Source organism: Vombatus ursinus, unplaced genomic scaffold (assembly GCF_900497805.2).
Source record: "Vombatus ursinus unplaced genomic scaffold, bare-nosed wombat genome assembly UNPS02015255.1, whole genome shotgun sequence".
NCBI classification, from domain to species: domain Eukaryota; kingdom Metazoa; phylum Chordata; class Mammalia; order Diprotodontia; family Vombatidae; genus Vombatus; species Vombatus ursinus.
The window spans coordinates 34,674,652-34,694,702 of NW_020955033.1; the positions used below are offsets into that span (position 1 = coordinate 34,674,652).

The 20,051-nt window shown below is 40.1% G+C and overlaps 1 protein-coding gene across 5 annotated transcripts in view; it reads left to right on the forward strand.

Annotated features, from left to right (window-relative positions):
- The first annotated feature begins 11,452 nt into the window (after positions 1–11,452).
- LOC114031828 (receptor-type tyrosine-protein phosphatase mu) overlaps positions 11,453–20,051 on the forward strand; it is a 958,139-nt gene continuing 949,540 nt past the window's right edge. For all 5 annotated transcript variants that reach the window (XM_027846963.1, XM_027846964.1, XM_027846965.1 and 2 more), the window contains exon 1: positions 11,453–11,893. In XM_027846963.1, coding sequence (XP_027702764.1) covers positions 11,821–11,893 — 73 coding nt within the window. In that variant the 5' untranslated portion in view covers positions 11,453–11,820. The remainder of the gene's footprint in view (positions 11,894–20,051) is intronic.

Genomic DNA, 20,051 nt, shown 5'->3' on the forward strand with positions numbered 1-20,051 from the left:
GAAAGACCTAGCAAACCTTTAAAAGTTCTTAACTCTGACTGAAGAGTAACATCCCCTTATAAATCAGAATAGAGTTGAAGAAAGATAATTTTCTTTCAGGTCCTTTGGGCTGATTTAAAGGAGTGCATATTGACCACCAGAGGGCTCTGGGAAGATACCGTTAGAATAAGGCTTTTTTTTTTTTCTGTTATCTAATTAAATGATATAGGAAATAATAGTTAATTTTGGGGGTATGTCCATAAGATTTATTTTTGTTTCTGTGATCCTTTATATTAATAAAGTTTGTAGACTGTATACCTTTTCCGGTCAGGAAGAAGTGTGTTCATGTTTTGTCCTGTCAGGCAGTTCTGATCCAAATAATACTTTTCTGTTGGCAGCTATTTCCATTGGTTCAGGGTTCAGAGCACAGAAGGAAACAGGGTGCAGAATGGCACGCTTCCCCCGAGTGCCCACCTTTGTCAAAGCAGCACTGATCTCATATCTTCATAAAAGGCAGGAAAGTAACCAGAAGGGATTTCTATCCTCTTCCTGAGACCATGTAAGCCACTAACAGAACAACAAAGATACTGGAATTCATGTCACTCACAAGGATTAGCTCTGTTCCTGAGGTTAACTAGAAATTAACTTCCTCTAGCAGAGATCCTAGGCCCTTGAGGTTTGACATGGCTATTATATGGACTTTTTGGCAAGCTGGAATTACCACGGGTTGTGTGGTATGTTCCTCACTACCCACCCTATGATCAGGGAGGACATTTTGCACCATAAAATCTTACCATATTGCCCAAGATAGCAAAAAACAAAGGTTTTTAGCTAGCAGACTATTCTTGCAGTCAGGAAATATTTCATATTGACATATTGAAGGCTTCCAGCTATGCTTTTTTGTTAAGAATGGATAGTGGCAGGCTTGAGCTTCATTCAATTCAATTCCACAATTATTTAGTTTCTATTGGTTGTTATCCTTTGTATTCAAAAGGGACCAAAATGACATCACTCTATCAATGTACAGTGTTTGACTGTGGCTGATCAGACCAATACAAACTCAGAAGAGGTCAGGTATAAATAGTTCCCATGAACATTTGGAAAGGAGATGTCTTAATTTGCACATCTCTCATTTCTTTTGAGCTGCTTCAATTCTGCTTTGCTCAGAGCACAGCACCTTCTCTGACGAGGGCACGCCATGCTGGGCATGGCAGTGTCTTCCGTGTTTCACAATCAATTCCAAAGTTCTTTAGAGAGACCTTGAGAGTGTCCTTTGTAGTATTTCTTCTGACCTCCATGTGAGTGCATGCCCCGTGTGAGCTCTCTGTGACATAGTCTTTTAAGCAAACATATGCTTGGTATTCAAACATGGCCAGCCCATTGGAATTGTGCTCTTTTGGTAGGGTTTGAGTGCTTGGCAGTTCAGCTCAAGAGAGGACCTCAGTGTCCAGTACCTTGTCTTGCCAGCTGATCTTCAGAATCTTCCTAAGGCAATTGATTCGGTGATTCGGTTTCCTGGCATGGCACTGGTAGACTGTCCAGGCTTCATAGACATACAATAATGAGTTCAGTACAACAGTTCTAGTAGACCTTCAATTTGGTAGGCAGCATAATAACTCTTCTCTCCCTTCAGAACCTCCCAAACACTGAGCTACCTCTGGCAATGTGCATGGTAACCTTGTTATCAATGGGTACATCCCCGGAAACTACACTGCTAAGGTAAGTGAATTTATCCACAGCCATCAAAATTTCTTCATTTGCTGTAATTGGTGCTTCCACATATAGATGGTATAGGGCTGGCTGGTGGAGAACCTCTGTTTTCTTGGTGTTAATTGTCAGGCCCAAATTAGCACAAGCATCAGAGAATCAAACCATACTCTGCTGCATCTAGTCTCAGAAGCTATATTGAGTGCATAGTCATCCGTGAACAAAAGTCACACACCAACTCTCCCCCTACTTTAGTCTTTGCCTTTAGCCTTTTCAGGTTAAATAATTTACCATCAGTGCAGTAGCTGTCTTCAATGCCTTTTTTTGTCCTTGTTGAAGGTATTCAACAACATTGCTGAAAACACAATGCTGTTCTATATGCAAGGCATTATACTAAATGCTGGCATTTTAAAGGCAAAATGACATCATCATTACTTTCCAAAAATGCACATTCTGTTAGGAGAATGTGATATGGACATATAAATACAAGAAAATTTGAGGGAAAAGAAAGCACACCCAACTGTGGAGGGATTAGGGAAGGCTTTGTGTAGGATATGCTGCCCAAGCTGAACTCTGGAGGAAGGTAAGAGGAGGTAATGAGGAAGTACAGCCCAGGCATAAGGGTTAGCCTACGTAAAAACAGAGAGAAGGGAGATCATTTATCAAGCAGGGTAACAAGATGAAAGTCCAGTTTGACTGTAATTTAGAATACGTGTAAGAGAGCAACCTGAAATAAGTCCGGAAAGTTAAGCCAGGGTCATATTGTAGAGGGCTTTAAATGTTAGCCCAAGGAGTCTGTTTTTACTTAGCTGTAACAGGGAGTTACTAAAGATTTTTTAACAAAGGAGTGGCATGGTCAGACCTTTGTTTTAGGTATATCAATTTGGTGATGTGTGGAGGATGTGTTTGGAGAGGGAAAAGACTAAAAAACTTCATTGGACTCATTTAGGAGCCACCATTGCCACCAAGAGAGTTACTTCTTTTAATAAATAATAAATAAAAGAGGAAGAAAGAAAAAAAGCTCCACCAAACTAATTAATATATTTTAAAAGTCTGATGCTATAGATTGCGTTCCAACTTATGATCCCTGGAGTTGGGGAAGTTGTCTTTTCATATCTTTTCTTTGAGACCAAACTTGGTCATTATAATTTTTCCACATTTAATTTTCGTTTTGTTGTTGTTAATTTACATTGTTGTAGTCTTTTTGCATATTGTTTTCTACATTGCACTTACTTCACTTTGCATCAGTTCACATTTCTTCTTATGCTTTTCTGTATTTATCATATTCTTAATTTCTTAAAGAATTATATTATTCCATTATAGGGACATCTAAGTGGCACAGTGGATAGAGCACTGGGACTGATGTTAGAAAGACCAGAGTTCAAATCTGACCTCAGACACTAGCTGTGTGACCCTGGGCAAGTCATTTAACTCCTGCCTACATAAAACTAGAGAAGGAAACAGAATACCATTTCAGTATCTTTGCCAAGAAAACTCCATGGACAATTGATCCACAGGGTCACTCAGACATGACTGAATGACTGAACAATAGTAAAAATTCCATTATATTTATATAATACAATGTTTTAGCCCTTCCTCAGCTGAGGAGCATCTACTTTGTGTCTAGTTTTCCACTGTGAAGTGTTACTATAAATATTTTAGTATGTATGAATCCTTTCTTTTTGTCATTGTTATGTTCAGTCTTAAGTTTTTGTTGGATGCATTCTGTCTTTCTACCTCAGCAGCATTTTTGATGCATTTGTTTGCCTAGTTGAGAAAGACAGGGATAGGAGTGAAGGGAAGGAATCTTTGTGAGAAATGTTATTATCTAGTTATCAGGCTAGATATGCTTCCTGTAGCTATATGCCATATACTGGAACCATGTGTATGGCATATAGCACCATAAGTCCCATATGTCTGGTAAACACTAAGCACTAAGTCAATATTTGATTTTGAAATAATGATTAACAATGTTAGTGTAGAAATTGGTGCCATTAAGTTTCATTATTGAGATCCCAATAAATGAAATTTGAATGTTGCTACAATTTCATTCCAGAAGCCATCCTAGGAAGATTAATTTGTATTCTGTGGGTCATGTTTATAACTTAAAGTGCTAAAAACAATATTTGTCCTTTTTCAATCTAACTATAGGTAGTTAATTCATACATTTATCAAAATGTAACTCTAGTGATTTAAATTATTCTGATTGACTGGTTTTATACAATCTCTAAAAGAGATGTACATTTTGTCATTGGGACCATCAACACCGGGCCAGTTTTGATATTAAAGTACATGTGAAGGGGAAGGAAAAAAAGATGAGATGATTTCAATGATGGAATTCATTTCCCCTTTGTCTATGGATTCTCCTTTTCCCCTATGATAACTAAGGGCATTCCTCACCCCTTCTCATGTGCACATATTTAAAATGATTTCTTCCTTGATTTAAGCCCTAGAAGAGAAATTCTACTCATTTTTATTATGTCTGCAGTAAAGCAGAGCAGACCCACATAATCAGGGCACTAGCTGTGGCAGACAGTCTGCATATGAGTATCCAAGCCTGCTTCTGGTGCCCAGGTGGCTCAGAGGCAACCACTCTGTGATATGAACCAAAAGGAGACAGTAGCACATTGGCAACTCTTAAACCTTGATTTGCTCACAGATGACCCATCAATTGAAGGAAACACATTGGGAAATTAATTGTATTGGTGCTATTCCAAATAACAGAATCATAATAGAATTTAAGAGTTGGATTGGACCTCCATGGCCTTCTAGTCCAATACATATCTGAACAAAAATCCCTTCTTCAGCATGCTTGACAAGTCCTTGCTTGAACATCTAAAGTAAATGGGATGCTTTTTCTATCTATTGGTTTCTAGCATTTAAACATAAAATTCTTTGTTGGTAATATGCTGTAGTGTAATCACTCCTGTCATATTTCTTCATATTTTCCTCCAGGTGACCCATAACTTTAATTCTTTAGAAAAATATGCTATTTCTTGGTTCCCAGCCAGAGAGCATCAATAAAGAATATTAATATTAGAAAGATGAGTCTTTAAAAGCCTGGGGTCATTAAAAGCATTATTCATTTTTCCTTCCTTCTTTTCCCCCTTCTTTCTTCCTTGCTAACAGCATAGTGTATAGAGCTCTGAGCCCAGAGTCAGGAAGACCTGAGTTCAAATTTGGCTTCAGATGCTAGCTGTGTGACCTGGACAAGTCACAAATAAAGAAACAAACAAAAAAACCCACTTCTGCTTGCCTCAGTTTTCTCCTCTGTAAAATGGGGATAATAATAGCACCTATTTCCCAGGATGGTTGTGATGTCATACACGAATCAAAAAGATAAAAAGGCATGGATGGACTATAGTGTCTACTCTTGGAGGAAATATCCATAATGAGATCACAGATTTATTCATATTCTGCCACCCTCAGTCTCTACTTGCTTGAAATATTGGGATGTAATCATTTGTTGAGGCCTAGGGAATAATAAAATTAATCATGACAATAACTGTCAACAGGCCCTCCCCATCATTGATATGGATTTTTGTCCTGAAAAGCTCTTCCTAACCACCCTCTTTGGCTAAAGGAAGATACATCAGCTAGTATATAGAGCAGGGCAAAGGGCACTACAAGTAGTGTCCCTGAGACTTGAAAGTTCAGGTCCTGGCTTGGCATCTTACTTTCTGTGTGACTTTAGGAAAGACACTTTTCCTTTCTGTTGTCTAAGTTTCTTCATCTGTAAAATGAGATTTTTGATTAGATGAACTCTGAACTCCCTTCTAACTCTATAGCTATAACTTAATGGCTAATTCCTAACATTTAGAAATGTTTTATAAGCATTCCCAAATATTTGCTTTATTTTACAAAGTGTTTATATATTTGAAAATACATATATTTGCAAAACATATATATATATAAATGTGTATTTATGTGTATATATGTATATACACACATATATGTATACATATATATGTATATATACATATATGTATAAAATCTCATTTAGTCTCATAAAAGCTCTGTGAGATAGGTGCTGTTATTATCCCCATTTTACAGATGACACTGATAGAGGTTAAATGACTTGCCCAGGGTCATGCAGCTAATAAATGTCCTAGCTCCGATCAGCGATTCTGTAAATGAATGCTCATATTTATAAAAGTTGATTGGGCAAGATGGATAGATCAAAAGCAGGCATTTTCACTGGCCATCCCCCATGCCTAGAATGCTCTCCCTCCTCATCTTTGCTTCCTAACTTTCCTGGCTTCTTTCAAGTCACAGCTATAATCCTACCTTTTATAGGAAGCTTTTCCCCATACCCTTAATTTATTTCCAATATATACTGTATCTAGTTTATTTGTACATAGTTGTTTAAATGTTATCTCCTACATTAGATTGTGTGGTTCTCTAGAGCAGAGGCTATCTTTGACCCTTTTTTGTATCCCCAGTGCTTGCCACACGATGTTTAATACATGTATATTTCCTGATTTGGGGGAGGATTTCAAATGCTTCCTGTTTGGAAGGCTAGTACCATCATCTTACATAAACACCATCCCATCTGGTGTTAACCTAGATTAGATTACCACTGCATTTTTGGCTATCTTTCTTTTGTGCAACCTACCTAGCATGAGAAAAATGAGAGGAAGAACAAGGAAATGCCATCACAATTTACTGGGACAAAAGTTACTAAAAAATGGTTACAACTGATAAAGATAAAGGTAGTAGACTAGCAATTACAGCCAGTTTTATCTCATTAATAATAAAGACATAGGAAGCACAGAGATAACTGAAATCAACAAATGATTTCCAAATTGAATTTCAGCCAAATTTAAATTTCCTCACCAAACATTTTAAAAATTCAATTACTTAGAAATACTAAAACTAGCTTTGATTACCCCCACTTCACTACTATCTCTGATGCGTGCAAACTCCATTATAAAGTACTGTGCTGTATTACAGGAGGCCAGCTCTGCCTGGACTCTAGAGTGCCTAGATCTTACTGGGACACAGAGTGTCTCTATTCTAAGCAAGGCCAACCTTAGCCTTAGGCAAAGGAGGCAAGGTGACTTTATTGCTGAGATCAGAACCCTGGAAAAAGGAGCACCTTTTTCCCCAAATATCTACCCCCTCTCCCATGCTCTAAAATCCTTTGAGTACAGAGTGTTAACATCCCATGACAGATGTAACAGGGTAAACTTAGATTTACATGAAGGTGTAATGGATTTATACCAAATTCATTTTCAGGACAAAGCACTGTGTAGGAGAAGAGGAGAGGAAAGAGGGGAAGAGAAGAGTAGGAAACACACTAGATGTCCAAATACTAGTTTTTCTATCAACCTCTCTTGGCCTCAGCTTCTTCATCTGCAAAGTGAGTGGTTAGGATTAGATGATTTTCTTTTTTTTTCTTAATTTATTTTTAGTTTTCAACATTCACTTCCATAAGCTTTTGAGTTTTAAATTCCCCCCTTTCCACTTCACTCCCCAAGATGGAGTGCAATCTGATATAAGCTCTACATATACATTCCTATTAAACATATTTTCACATTAGTCATGCTGCAAAGAAGAATTAGAACCAATAGGAGGAACCACAAGAATGAAGAAATAAAACAAAACAGAAGGGAAAAAAAGAGCAAATAGTATGCTTCGATCTGCATTCAAACTCCATAGATGTTTCTCTGGATAGCATCAACCATCACAAGATCTTTGGAGATGTCTTAGATCTTTGCATTGCTGAGAAGAACCAAGTTTAGGATTAGATGATTTTCAAGAATCCTTTTAGCTTTTATCCTTTGTTTCTGGGCAACACTAACGACTTAGTTCGGAACTGTGACTAGTCCTCTGATCACAAGCATCGACTTTGTCTCCTGACATTATTATAGGGTTCTATCATGGTGACTAACACAGAAACATCTAACGATATGCAGCAAGATATGGCCTTGGACAAATCTCTTCAGCTCCCTGGGCCTCAGTTGTTTGATTTATAAAATGAAAGTGGTTGGACTTGTGGCAAGTACTGAGAGAAGCCAACTATATTTCCCCCTCTTGGAGGGGGAACCTCTATGGGGTTGGAGTGTTTTTCTCTACTAGTAGCTAGGTGGCATAGTGGATAAAGTGCTGGGCATGGAGTCCAGAAGACTCATCTTCCGGAGTTCAAATCTGGCCTCAGATACTTACTAGCTGTGTGACATTGGGCAAGTCACTTAATCTGGTTTGCCTCAGTTTCGTCATCTGGAAAATGAACTGGAGAAGGCAATGGCAAATCACTCCAGTGTCTTTGCCAAGAAAATCCCAAATGGGGTCATGAGGAGTTGAATGTGACTAAAAAATGACTGAACAAAAACAACAACAAATCAGCTCAAGCCCTCATTCTAGGTGTATTCCTTCTACTGTTGACTGCCAGTGACTATTACCCCAGTTCCATTTAACCAGTTAGCATCAATTAGCTTTTCCAAAAGGATATTTACTTCAAAGATAGAGCAACAGAAGTATAACATTTTTCCTCAACATCTTGGTGACATACTCTCCCTTCTTGGTCTTCAGAAAGAGTGGGCTCAGACTTAACACAGTTTCTGCATAGCAATTGTCCAACCAAGTTCATATCCAAAGGTAGCATTGCTGTTGGATGAGTCATCATCTCATCTTAAAGCTGGACTGATTCTCAAAACCTGCACAACCTGACATGAATTAGACTCCTGGACTTCTACACCTAATGTCACTTGCTGTCCTGACCTTTCAAGACTCTACCTTCCTTCACCTAAAACAACAACAACAACAACAACAAAAACCAAACCAAAAAAAAAAAACCAAAAAACCAACCACTGAAACAACTGAAGTGTGTATTCATAAGGGTCACATTTTGACCCCAGGAGAAAAGGACAATGCTCATAGCCTGGTCTCCTACCAGATAGAAGTCACAAGAAGAGGAGACCCAACCAAGAGAAGAGACTGGTGCCTTTTGAATGTACCCCTAGTTCCAGCTCCACAACTGCAGCCAAAGAGGCTACTATTCACCACATAGTAGTTGTTGTTCAGTCTTGTCTGACTCTTTGTGACCCCATTTGGGGTTTTCTTAGCAAAGATACTGGAGTGGTTTGCCATTTCCTTCTCCAGCTCATTTTACAGATGAGGTAACAGAGGCAAACAAGGTTAAGTGACTTGCCCAGGGTCACACAGCTAGTAAATGTCTGAGGCCAGATTTGAACTCAGGAAGATGAGTCTTCCTGAATCCAGGCCCAGCAGGATACCCACTGCGCCACCGAGTTGCCCAGAGAGTAGACTAGAACCAATAACAAAATTTGCTTATGCTACAAATCTCTAAGGCAGTTCCTTTACAGTCATCACTACTCTTCCAGAAGTAGGCTCCTCAGCCTCTACAAGGTGGGAAAGTTGTGTACCTATATTTATAAAGACTGGGCTCACTGGCCAGTCCCCCATTACAGACCAATTGATCTCTGCTTCCTCACCTCTACCTCTTGGAATCCCTAGTTCCCTTCAAGGTTTAGCTTAGTCCTATATGAGACATGCTCCTTTTGAAAACGACCATGTATTTATTTTGTGTACAGTTTATCTTTCTTTATATCTCCCCCTTCCACCAAGTCAAATGTAAGTTCCTTGTCAGTGGGGACTACTTTGCTTTGTCTTAATATCTCCAGCATCTAGGACAGCACCTGACACTTAGTAGGTACTTATATGCTTATTGAATTAAGACAGGAGCTGGAGGGAATGTATGAAGGGCTATCAGGGATAGTAAATAAGAAAGTTCTTCTCTTAATTTCCTTGACTGTTTTATTGATCACATCTATGGTATGATTTATCTTTAAAAGAATGGAGCTTTTACCTCCCACCAAGAATAGCACATACTAGAATAGGTATATGTATGTATGTATGTGTGTGTGTATCAGATTTGGCTTCTGACTTAAACTTTCCCCTGCCCCTCTCTTACCAGGAGTTAGGCCAAATGTCTACAGACCTTTCTTGAAAGGATGATGGCTCAATATACTGTTCTGTATTTATTACAGGGAGAGGGATAGATTGAGGGTGGACACTTTTTTATTTTCTAAAGTTGGCATTTTTCCTGTAGCACCATTGAGCTTTATTTAATGCCATGGTTTTCTTACAGTAACCCAAAGTTCAGCACTGCAGGGAAACTATGAAGGAGCCAGAGGATTCATTTCAATCTGTTCTGTTTCCCAGTCTCTGCCCCATTTATCCAAGTTTGTACAAAAGCATAATATTGTATTATTACCGAATCACTCGTATTTGGTGTGAACTTCATCTCCTACGATGCTGCTTTCCAATATCTCACACATGCATAGGGCAGAAGCAGAGCGAGAATAAAAAAGGAAGCAAACTGCATTCCTATCTGTATGGAAGGTTTCATAGTTCCTGAATTCCACGGCTGCTGACCCCCTGCTATGGATCTGATTGCTCCGGTGCAAGGCTGCACTGGGCAAACAGCGCTGTGCTACACCTGGCAGTCACTGACTGGGGGTCAGAGTGAGCATTGGGAGCGTTCAGAATACCTATACGTTCTCACGGTCAAATCCGGCCGTGATCAGTAGCGCTATCGGATCAAGGTAGGGAAAAAAAGGAAGGGTCCCTTGTCGTTTTGGTGGGGTCTCACCACTGCTCAGAGTGAGATGTAGGTTTCTCCCGGGGACGGGTGGCACTTGCTTGGTTTAATAACTCCACTAGTACAATAACAATGTCAGATACTTCCGTACACAAGACTGTCTCAGGCTATCTAAAACCCAAGATCGGGGAGCCGATTTTTAGGAGCCTGGTTTTTTTCTCTCCTGTATCCAGGCATTTGGCTTAAAAGCTAATTCTCCATTTGACTTTTTTAAGATGCTATCTTCTTGGTCGATTTTCTTCCTCATTCCATCCCTCTGAACACCTCTATGGTGGGGGAGAGGGAAGAGGTGCCCCCGAACCCCAAGAGGACCGCAACAAAAGTCGCCTCTAGCTTGCGTGTCGCTCCTTTCCCGCTACAGTTGCAGGGGATGGGGAACCTCTAACTTTTTTGGGTATAGCTTCCATCTCTTGGTAGTCTGTAGTGAGCAGCGAGGGTCTTTTGGCACAGTGGCTCAGGGTGGGTTGCGCGCTAGGGGATTTTAGAACCCTCGTCCCCCCTACTCTCAGCTTGGTTTCAGAAAGTGTAGCTTCCTGTGACCTGAGAGGCATTGAACAGCTTCTCCCCGAAGCCAGCTGCAAAAATAGAAAACAGAGGGGGAGGCAGGAAAAGGAAAAGAGGGGTGGAAAATTCATTTCCCCGTGCTTCTCCCGCGCGTGAGGCTCGCAGGCGGCCCCAGCACCAGCTGCTTCGGCTGCTGTGATCCCTAGACAGCCGCGCTCCAAGACGCTTCTTGTTGGCCGTGAAAAGCGCCCTTGGAGAGAGCGGCGCGCAGCGGAGCGGAGTAAGGGAGTACACGAGTAGGGGGTCCGGGGGGAGGCGGCTGGTGAAGTCTGGCTCTGGTCCTGCCCGGCTCGGCCCGGCCCGGTCCGCACACGCCCTCTAGTGGGGCAGTCGCGGCGCCGGCGAGCCTGGGCGTGACGTGGGAGCTCTCTTTAGCCTGCCTGCCGGGGGCACCGCGAGTCAGTTGGGGGAGAAATAAGCAAGCGCGGACCGAGCTGAGCCCCGGCAGCTCGGCGCGCCCGGGGAGGCAAGGGGCGCCGGCGCTCAGTGGGAGCTCTCCTCTGCCCGAATAGCAGCAGCAGCAGCGGGGTGTGGGGGAGTGCTGGAAGAACCGAGTGCACGGTCACGGCCACGGCCACGGCCACGGCCGGCGCCTCTGCCGCTGCCAGAATCCCGAGCGGAGGAACCAAGCGAAAGGCAGGAGTAGCCGCTGGAGCCAGCCGCAGGGAGGCTTTTGGCACCCCGAGTGCCTCCACCCAACTGCCCCCAAAAGAAGAGCAAAGAAGCGATCTGGGGGGACTAGGGGCAGGGGGGGAGGTCTGAGGACCCTCCCTACCCCTTGCCCCGGGAGTCGCCGGAGTTCCTGACTTCTGCAACTGTTCGCACTTTTCTCTTTCCCTCCTTTCTCTCTCTTTTAAAACAAGCCACCCCCACGCCCCCGTTTCACGTCCTCCCGGTCTCCCCACGCACGCATCTTTTGGTGGGCCCAGCCCGGAGTCAACAAAATGGGGCGAGTTGGAACTTGGCTGGCGACTTTGGTTGGACTTTTGCTAACTGCTGGAGGGGAGACGTTCTCAGGTAAGAAGAGGTCTTGCTTTTTTGTTGTGGTTTGGGTTTGTTGTTATATTTCTATGAGTCTCAGAGGTGGGGGACTGGAGGCCAAGTGCTTGCGTGTGTGCGTGTGTGCGTGTGTATGTGTGTGTGTGTATGTGTTAGTGTGTGTATATGTGGGGGGGACATCTCTTGCGTAGCCTTCAGTTTCCGGAAGAGTGGGAGAATGGGGGAGTATGAGTGCTTCAGCTGGGGAAGGGAGAGAGCAAGGCGAAGCTCAGGGCATGATGCCTTTTCCGTTAGACGGGCTGGGTTGTGCTTATGGAGGAAGGGAAGGAGAGGAGTGGGGGAGGCCGGGAACGGAGGAAACCAAGCAAACTTGAGAGAGCCTCCGGCCCTAGCCGAGCCAAGTCCAAAACAAGGACTCTCTTTCCAGGAGCACCTTGCTCCTCCCCTTCTCTCTTCCTTAAAGACACTAAGGTGGCACCCACACGCACTGCCTCAGGAACACAAACAACAAAGAAAACTTTTAAGAGAAAAGTTTGGTATTGCAAGGAGGAGGGCATTGGGGGTTAAGTTTATGTGCGTTCCCCTCTGATCTCTGTGCACACTGTCTGGGGCAGGAGTCGCTCAGACTTACTGAGCTGGCGGCACGCTTTGCTCAGCTGGGATTTGGCAGCCAGCTGGCGGCTGCTGGGGGCTGAAGAGGGCGGGGGGAAACCCAGTCACTACCTCCGCCCCTTCCCCGGGCCCCGAGCAGCATCGGGCAAGACTGCTGCCGCGTGTCGGCCTTGGGAAAGGAAAACGGAAACTTCATCTTCGCTAGAAAAGGCTGGAAATCTCTGGGAGCTTGTGAAGCAGGCAGACATTCACCTACTCCCTACCCCATATTCCCCCAGACTCTAGAGGAGGCAGCAGCTTAGAGGACTGCTTCTACTTTTCACCATTTTCTTCTGCCCCATCTCCCAGTTAAATGATGTTTAAATACTCAGATGACAGGTGACCTGTGTAAGGGTATGGTGACCCTGATCCCCAGGGAACTTCCTGGCTAAGAAGAGAAATTGCTTATGTTACTATTCAGCCTGATGTGTGTGTAGATGTATGACATTCCTCCCCCCCCCCCCCCCCCGGAACAGAATCCAGTCCTTTATATATAGACCTAACCTTCACAGATCATCCAGAAGCTCCTGGTGGAAGCATTCAAACTGACATAATTTAAAATGTTTTTTACTTAAATTCTACATTTATCTTATAAAGTGTCCGGAACTAAATCCACATACAGTAACATCTGTGTTACAGCCTCCGTTTGCTCTCCCCCCCCCCCTTCCGCTCCCCCATTAGAGAAATCAATGACCGTGGTTTGCAGCTTTGATTTCAAAATGGTTTATAAATTGAATTGGTGGGAATAAGTACTACTTTTGTTTGTATTGTCATTTTTGTGAAGTCAGTTTAAGTCCTAAAAAGCACATTTTTAGCAATTACAGACATCTGTGCTTTTTTGCTATGCTGACCTTTTGGAGTCTACCAGTTAGGCTTTTGGTTTGCTGAGAGTTGGTATCTTTGCCGGTATGCAGGCAGTTCCCTTGACCATAGTTGGCAGGCAAGGAGAAGTTGTAGCTGAGTTTAAGGGAGTTTTGCTGATCTGTGCTTTCTTTTCCTGCAAAACAAAAACAACCCCCTCCCCCCAACCTACTTAGCCTAAACAGTCAAATGTCCTTTTTCTCAGTGTTTTTTTTAACATTCTGATAATTGTAGATGGGAGGGTATATAACAGAATGATACTATTGTCATACTGTTGGGAGTTGATGCAAACTTCTGGTCAGCATTCTTGATCATGAAGTTACCCAGTTAACGCATCATGAAAGTCACAAAAGTACATTACTGTTAGAAGCTTAGTATGTGAACTGCAGAGGGCTTTTCCCTTTATTAAGATCCTTAATTTCCCACCTGTGATTTGTTTTAAAGTTAAGCTATGGCAAATGTAAGTTAAGTGGATTTTAAAATTGGGTGCCTTAAAGGTGTTGCTATTTATATAATATTCACATTTTTTAAGTGGTCACCACTCTGTCAGTTTTCCTTCTTTGACTGGTACCTCAAGTGAACACCTTAAACTGAAATAATCTTGGAGTAATCACCTTGGACAGTTTTTTGTTTGTTTGTTTTTTAAGAATTGTTACCTTTGTGTTTTCTTTTGGGATTTAATAGCTAAGCACTCTATTCATTGACATGTAGTTTTGTTGTGAAAGCCAGAATTCTCCTTAAGTACCATTTTGTAATTGATGGGGAAATTAAAGCTAAGATGGAACACAGCTTGAGTGTGTATGAGTGTGTATATATATATATATATATATACACACACACACATATATACATATACACACATAGATATAGACATATATGTATGAACACACATGTTTAAAGTGAAGATAGTGAGTTTTAGAAATAATTTCATTTGTAGTGCTCTCCCATGATGTATTTAATTTTGACTGCTTTTAGCACTTTCAGTGGTAAACATGCTTTAGATTTGTTCATTGGTGCACTATCTAGTGCTTTGGAGAAGTCATATATGTTCATAGGATTATAGATTCAGCTTGAAGTGAGTTTAGAGGTCATCTAGTCCAACTCCATCGTTCTACAAAGGAGGAAACTGAGTCTTGGAGACATTTAGTGATGTGCCCAAAGTCACACATGATACACACACACACACACACACACACACACACACACATGCTGACCCAGAATTCAGCTCTTTTCCCAGTGTGCTATGTTTTTGGGAAAATAAGAGAATATAACGACCATCTTGAAATCCTGACGGTCCAAATTTTATTTCAAAAGTTTGTCTAAATTTCCATAACCATCTGCTTTCTACCACACATGGACATGAATTGTTTTGGTAGTTATGTAAGCTCCTTGAGGGCAGGAACTATGTCTTATACATCTTTGCATGTTCTGCAGCACCAGCTACATGGTGTCTTGCACATAGCAGGTGTACAGTAAACATTTGCAGGCTATGAATAACCTCCAAATACTAAAAAAAGTTATTCAGATTTTCATAACTTGTACAAATCAGAACATACTTGATATACTTAATAATATATAGCAGTACTTAAACATGTAAACAAGGTTTTTGGAAAGCTGTCATTATATGGAACTAAGATTTCAAAATGGGAACTTTTTTCATCAAGCTCCCAAAATGTCTTCTGAAATCAGCTAGCTATTGGTCCAGAAATGATGAAGCTGATATTTTAGATTAATTCCTGAGGTCATCTCTCAAATGATAGAGAAATAGATTGTTTCACAATGATGTGCTAAAAAATACCAGAAATATGTTTTAAAGTAATTAGAATATTGGTTTATTAAGATGCTGGCTCATGTAAATATTTTACTTTTAAAAACCTTTTCACTGTGCCCTACTAAGGACAAAAAACTAAAGTTCACGTTTGGTTTCCCAAGCTTTTGCTGATCTTTAAAAACAGATTCCTGAAAATGTGTACAGCCAAGGAGTAAGGAATGAATGGAAATTCTGCTTTTATGTGAAATTCTATTTTTCAGATTGAGAAACCAAATACTTGGCGACATATTTATTTCTCTTTGACCCAATGCTTTTTTTCAAAGCTAGAAGTGCAGTCTATTCTGGATGTCTTCTGTTGGATCTATTAGATAACAAGACTGATCTGTTGAACTTTGTCTTATAAAGAGAGGCAAATCATTGTTTTGGCAAAAGTATTTTGAGAATATCTGTACATTCTATAACATTGAAGATTTTAGGAAAAAAAACTTGCTAATGAAAATATCACCTTTTAGTTACACAAAGTTATTTGGCAATTTAAAATATTTCCTTTTTATTTTGTATTATTAGGTAGTTGAAATCACGTAGCTGTTAACTGTTTTTTATATTGCCAATACTAGATTTATATTGTTTTGGTATAGCAGGTTGGAAATTGTGAACATAAAAATAATATGCTAGGAAACAAATATAACTTTTCTCATAGCATAAAGTATGAAAGCAATATTTGTTGAAACAAGTTGGTCTGATTGTAGAAAAATAAGGGTTTTAGCCTAACCTATTTAGGAAGTATTTTGCAGTTTCCTAGAAAAACAACCACACACAGATTGTCTAAGAAAGATGTGTAAGTATGTAACATAATAATCCTAAATAATGATTTCTTATGTTTTGTCTCAAAATCACATAAGTTCTGTATATTAAACAATAATGTTTTGGTTTAGGGTGTGACCTAGGGCATGGCTAACCTCTGTGGCCCTTAACTGCAAAATGAAGATTGTGAACTACATGGCTTCTGAGGTCTCTTCCAACTCTAAATCTACGAAAGAAGTTAGTTTATTATAATTTAGATATTTTGTTGATAACTTTTGAAAAGGTAGATGCTGTCATGTACTCTTTTCCCAAAGCGCCATGAGGGAAAATTGTAATAAATTATAGGAAGTAAGTTAATTTGGAAATGTCAGTGATGGTGGGGAAATGCATTATGAATTATTATCAATAACAAAAGATCTCATGTGCTTTGTAATTGAAGAATTCTTCATCCCTGACCTTGTGGTAGGGTAGGTTATACAAATCTGAATACTTAGGAAAATGAGTTTTGGATAGATGAAGTGACTTCTTGTCGACATAGAACTAATAAGGACAGTCGTCTTTAAGACCAGGTCCTCAGACCCCCAAGATGATCTTTCCACTATATGACATTGCTGTTTCCCTTTTATTGTTTGTTTCACTTCTACACAAAGTTATCTTGATTGAGACACTGAGATATAAATTATGTAGAGAGAGAAAATTTTAAGTTTAGGGGCTAAATATTTTAAGCAATAAATGGAAATGTTGCTAGTTTATCAGTAGTGTTGTAACATAGTGGTACAAATAATGTGCTGAAGTTTTAAATTTAATTTTAGGCATTATGTGATTTAGAGCTGCAAGGGATTTGAAAGTGACCTAGTCTGATCTCTTCATTTGGCAGATACAGAAACTGAGGCCCAGAGAGATTAAGGCACTTGACAAGCATCATTTTGGTAATGAGAGCCAATATTTGAACCCACATCCTCTTACCCCAAATCCCACACACCACAATGCACTTTGGAAAAGGACTTCCTTTAAAGCCTTCCTTAGGATTTCAACACACGCTAAAGCCTAGTGAGAAATTGTTAGCCCTTTTCAAAGCTGTCAGTGATTTCAAATTTCAGAAACAGGAAAAAAGCATGGAAAAGATCCCATAAGAAAGCACACCCTTTTTCACTTAAATTCTTGTATTGCACAGATTTTCAGCCAAGTCGTCAGAAAACCTGAGTAGAAGAACAGCACAAAGCAAGTGGGGATTGGTGTTAGGGTGTGGAAGAGGAAACTTTTAGTCATTCACTTCCTTAGAACCACAGCTCTGTCTATGGATGCCACAGCTAAGGCTAAGGCATAATTAAGGGAGAGAACAAAAAAGAAGGGAATAGATGGATGGAAGATGGGAGAAGAGTGATTAAAAAAAACCCAATATATGTAAAATAAGTAGTAAGAAATAGCATAAAACTGTTATGAAGAACTTTATAAATGTCTCTTTTGATCCTCACAGCAACCCTGGGAGAGAGGTGGGGTAAGCAGTATAATTCCCATTTCACAGGAGAAGAAAGTAATACTCTAGTTGGGATTTGCTCAGAATTCCAGTAACCCATCTAGGCCTAATGAGACTCCAAAGTAGGATTTGATTCACCGTGGTCGTTTAGTGACCTTCTAGGCCTACCTAATATTTCGTTCATCTTGTATCTTTCCACTTTTAGTAGTCGTTGAAGAAGTCAGTCAGTAAATAATCACTTATTAAATGCCTGTTATATGCCACACACTGGGCTAAATGCTGGAATTTTGTTGATGAGATGAATAGTGGTCAGGGTCAAACAGGATTTAGTTTCAAAGCTTACATCGTCATTGTTGTTGTTTGGTCATTTTCAGTTTTCTTGGCATAGATACTGGAGTGGTTTGCCATTTCCTGCTCCAGATCATTTCCCAGATGAGGAAACTGAGGCAAATGGGATTAAGTGACTTGCCCAGGGTCACACAGCTAGTAAGCTTCTGAGGCTGGATTTGAGCTCAAGATGATGAGTCTTTGTGACTTCAGGCCTAGTATTGTATCCACTAGGCCACCTCGCTGCCCCTGTCATCATAGCATTTCTCTGTTGAAGGAACAGTTTCAGATGAAGTAATGATTGAATTCATCCATTTATCTCTTAGCTCTTGAACTAAAACTACTCACAATAGTAGTGACTATGCTGTGGTGATGCTGCTGTGAATATTGGTCTGTTTGATACTTTGCTAAGTCATCAGTTGTGACAGACTGTGTAATAATAACCCTATCTGGAGAAGATATTGAATTATTACAGACTTTAGTCAGTGCTTAAGCTGAGAAGGAAATAGTTTTCTATGTTGTTATCAATATCTGCTAATATAATTTCATCCATAACATTGATGGTAATAATTGCACATTGTGACCAGGGTGATGGATATTTAGTGTAGCAGGCATACTTGTCGACACACCCTAGTAAGCGTATGATAAATAATGCCTTTCAAAACAGTCAGAATATTTTTAAAGGTCTGTATTAGTAATTTTTAGAAGCTTCCAAACTGGGGATCTTTTGTAGTAGAGAAGTGGAAAATTATAGACACATTGATGGGATCTTACAGTTGGAATTTGTATTGTAGAACTATGGATTTTAGTTTTTTGCATTTTGTAATTAACATTTATTTTCATTGATATTTTTATATATATTATATATAATGATAACATATATAAAGTAGAGCTTAAGGTTTTTTTTTTCCCCTGTAGTTGATCAGACTGTCTTTTTCTCTAACTTTTAATTAAATGGAGGTGAGTATGATTTCATTGAACAGATTTTTTAAAAGTTTAATTCCTAATTATTATTATTTAGACTTGCTTTCCTTCAAACACAGCTAGCAGTTGAATTCCTATTCCTCCTGCTGTGATCTGCTGCTGATCACTAGGTGTAGCTGCATCTTCAAATCCACTGCTCTAAGCCAAGAAATACATGGTATTATATATACACGGAGCTTACTGGGCTAGGTTCCCTTGCAGTCCAAGGAATGTAAAGTATTTAGTATTTTCTTAACCATATAATATCTTGATGTGCTTGCATGAGTTTCTTTGAGGGCATATCAATTTTAACTCGTTATTACACAATAACAATTTCTTTTCATGGAACAGATTGTGGTGAAGTTCAGATTTGGCCTATCGACAGCTTTAGAACAGCATTAGCATGACTGTGGTAATGGACTACTAGAATTTTTTTTTTTTGATATTTGATATGTTGTTGCTGGTTTATATATAGCAGTTATAACTGGGAGGGATAATACAGGTTTGCCAACTAAGTGAGGTTACGTGTTAACCTCATTAGTCTGGCCTGTAATGTGCCTGAACAAAATTCAAGTAATGCCTGGCTATTTTAAAACACATTAGTTTTTACTTGGATTCATTTAAATTTAGATTCATTCAGCCATTATTTAAGGTCTACACTGCTGAACACTGTGTGTGTGTGTGTGTGTGTGTGTGTGTGTGTTGGGGTGGAGAACAATTATGAATAAGACACTATTGTTATTGTTCAGTTGTTTCAGTCGTGTCTGATTCTTCATGACCCCATTTGGAGTTTTCTTGGCAAAGACACCGGAGTGGTTTACCATTTCTTTCTCCAGCTCATTTTACAGATGAGGAAACAGAGGCAAACAGGTGAAGTGACTTGTCCAAGATCACACAGCTGGTAAGGCTCTGAGGCCAGATTCTGAAATCAGGAAGATGAGTCTTCCTGACTCCAGGGCTGGCACTCTATCCACTACCTAGCTGCCCCACTGACATTCCAGTAGGGGAGATTAGAGTGGTATATACTTCCATACTCAGATGATTCTGTAATCTCACAGATGTGAACACGCTAGCAGTGAAAATCATAATCTATCCAAGCTTTCTTGTAGTCTAATGTTCTTGACAATTTCCTCCTGTACATTTCTTCTAAGTCCCCACCAATATGTTTACTCTTACTAGTTAGAGAACATTCTAGTTCAAGTAAAGGCATTTAATGATATAGCATAGTTATAAAAATAAGAATAAATATTTTTTGACTTGAGCCTACTCATGCAAATACAAAGGCTTTCAGTGGGAAGTTATTAATCAACAGTATTTATTAA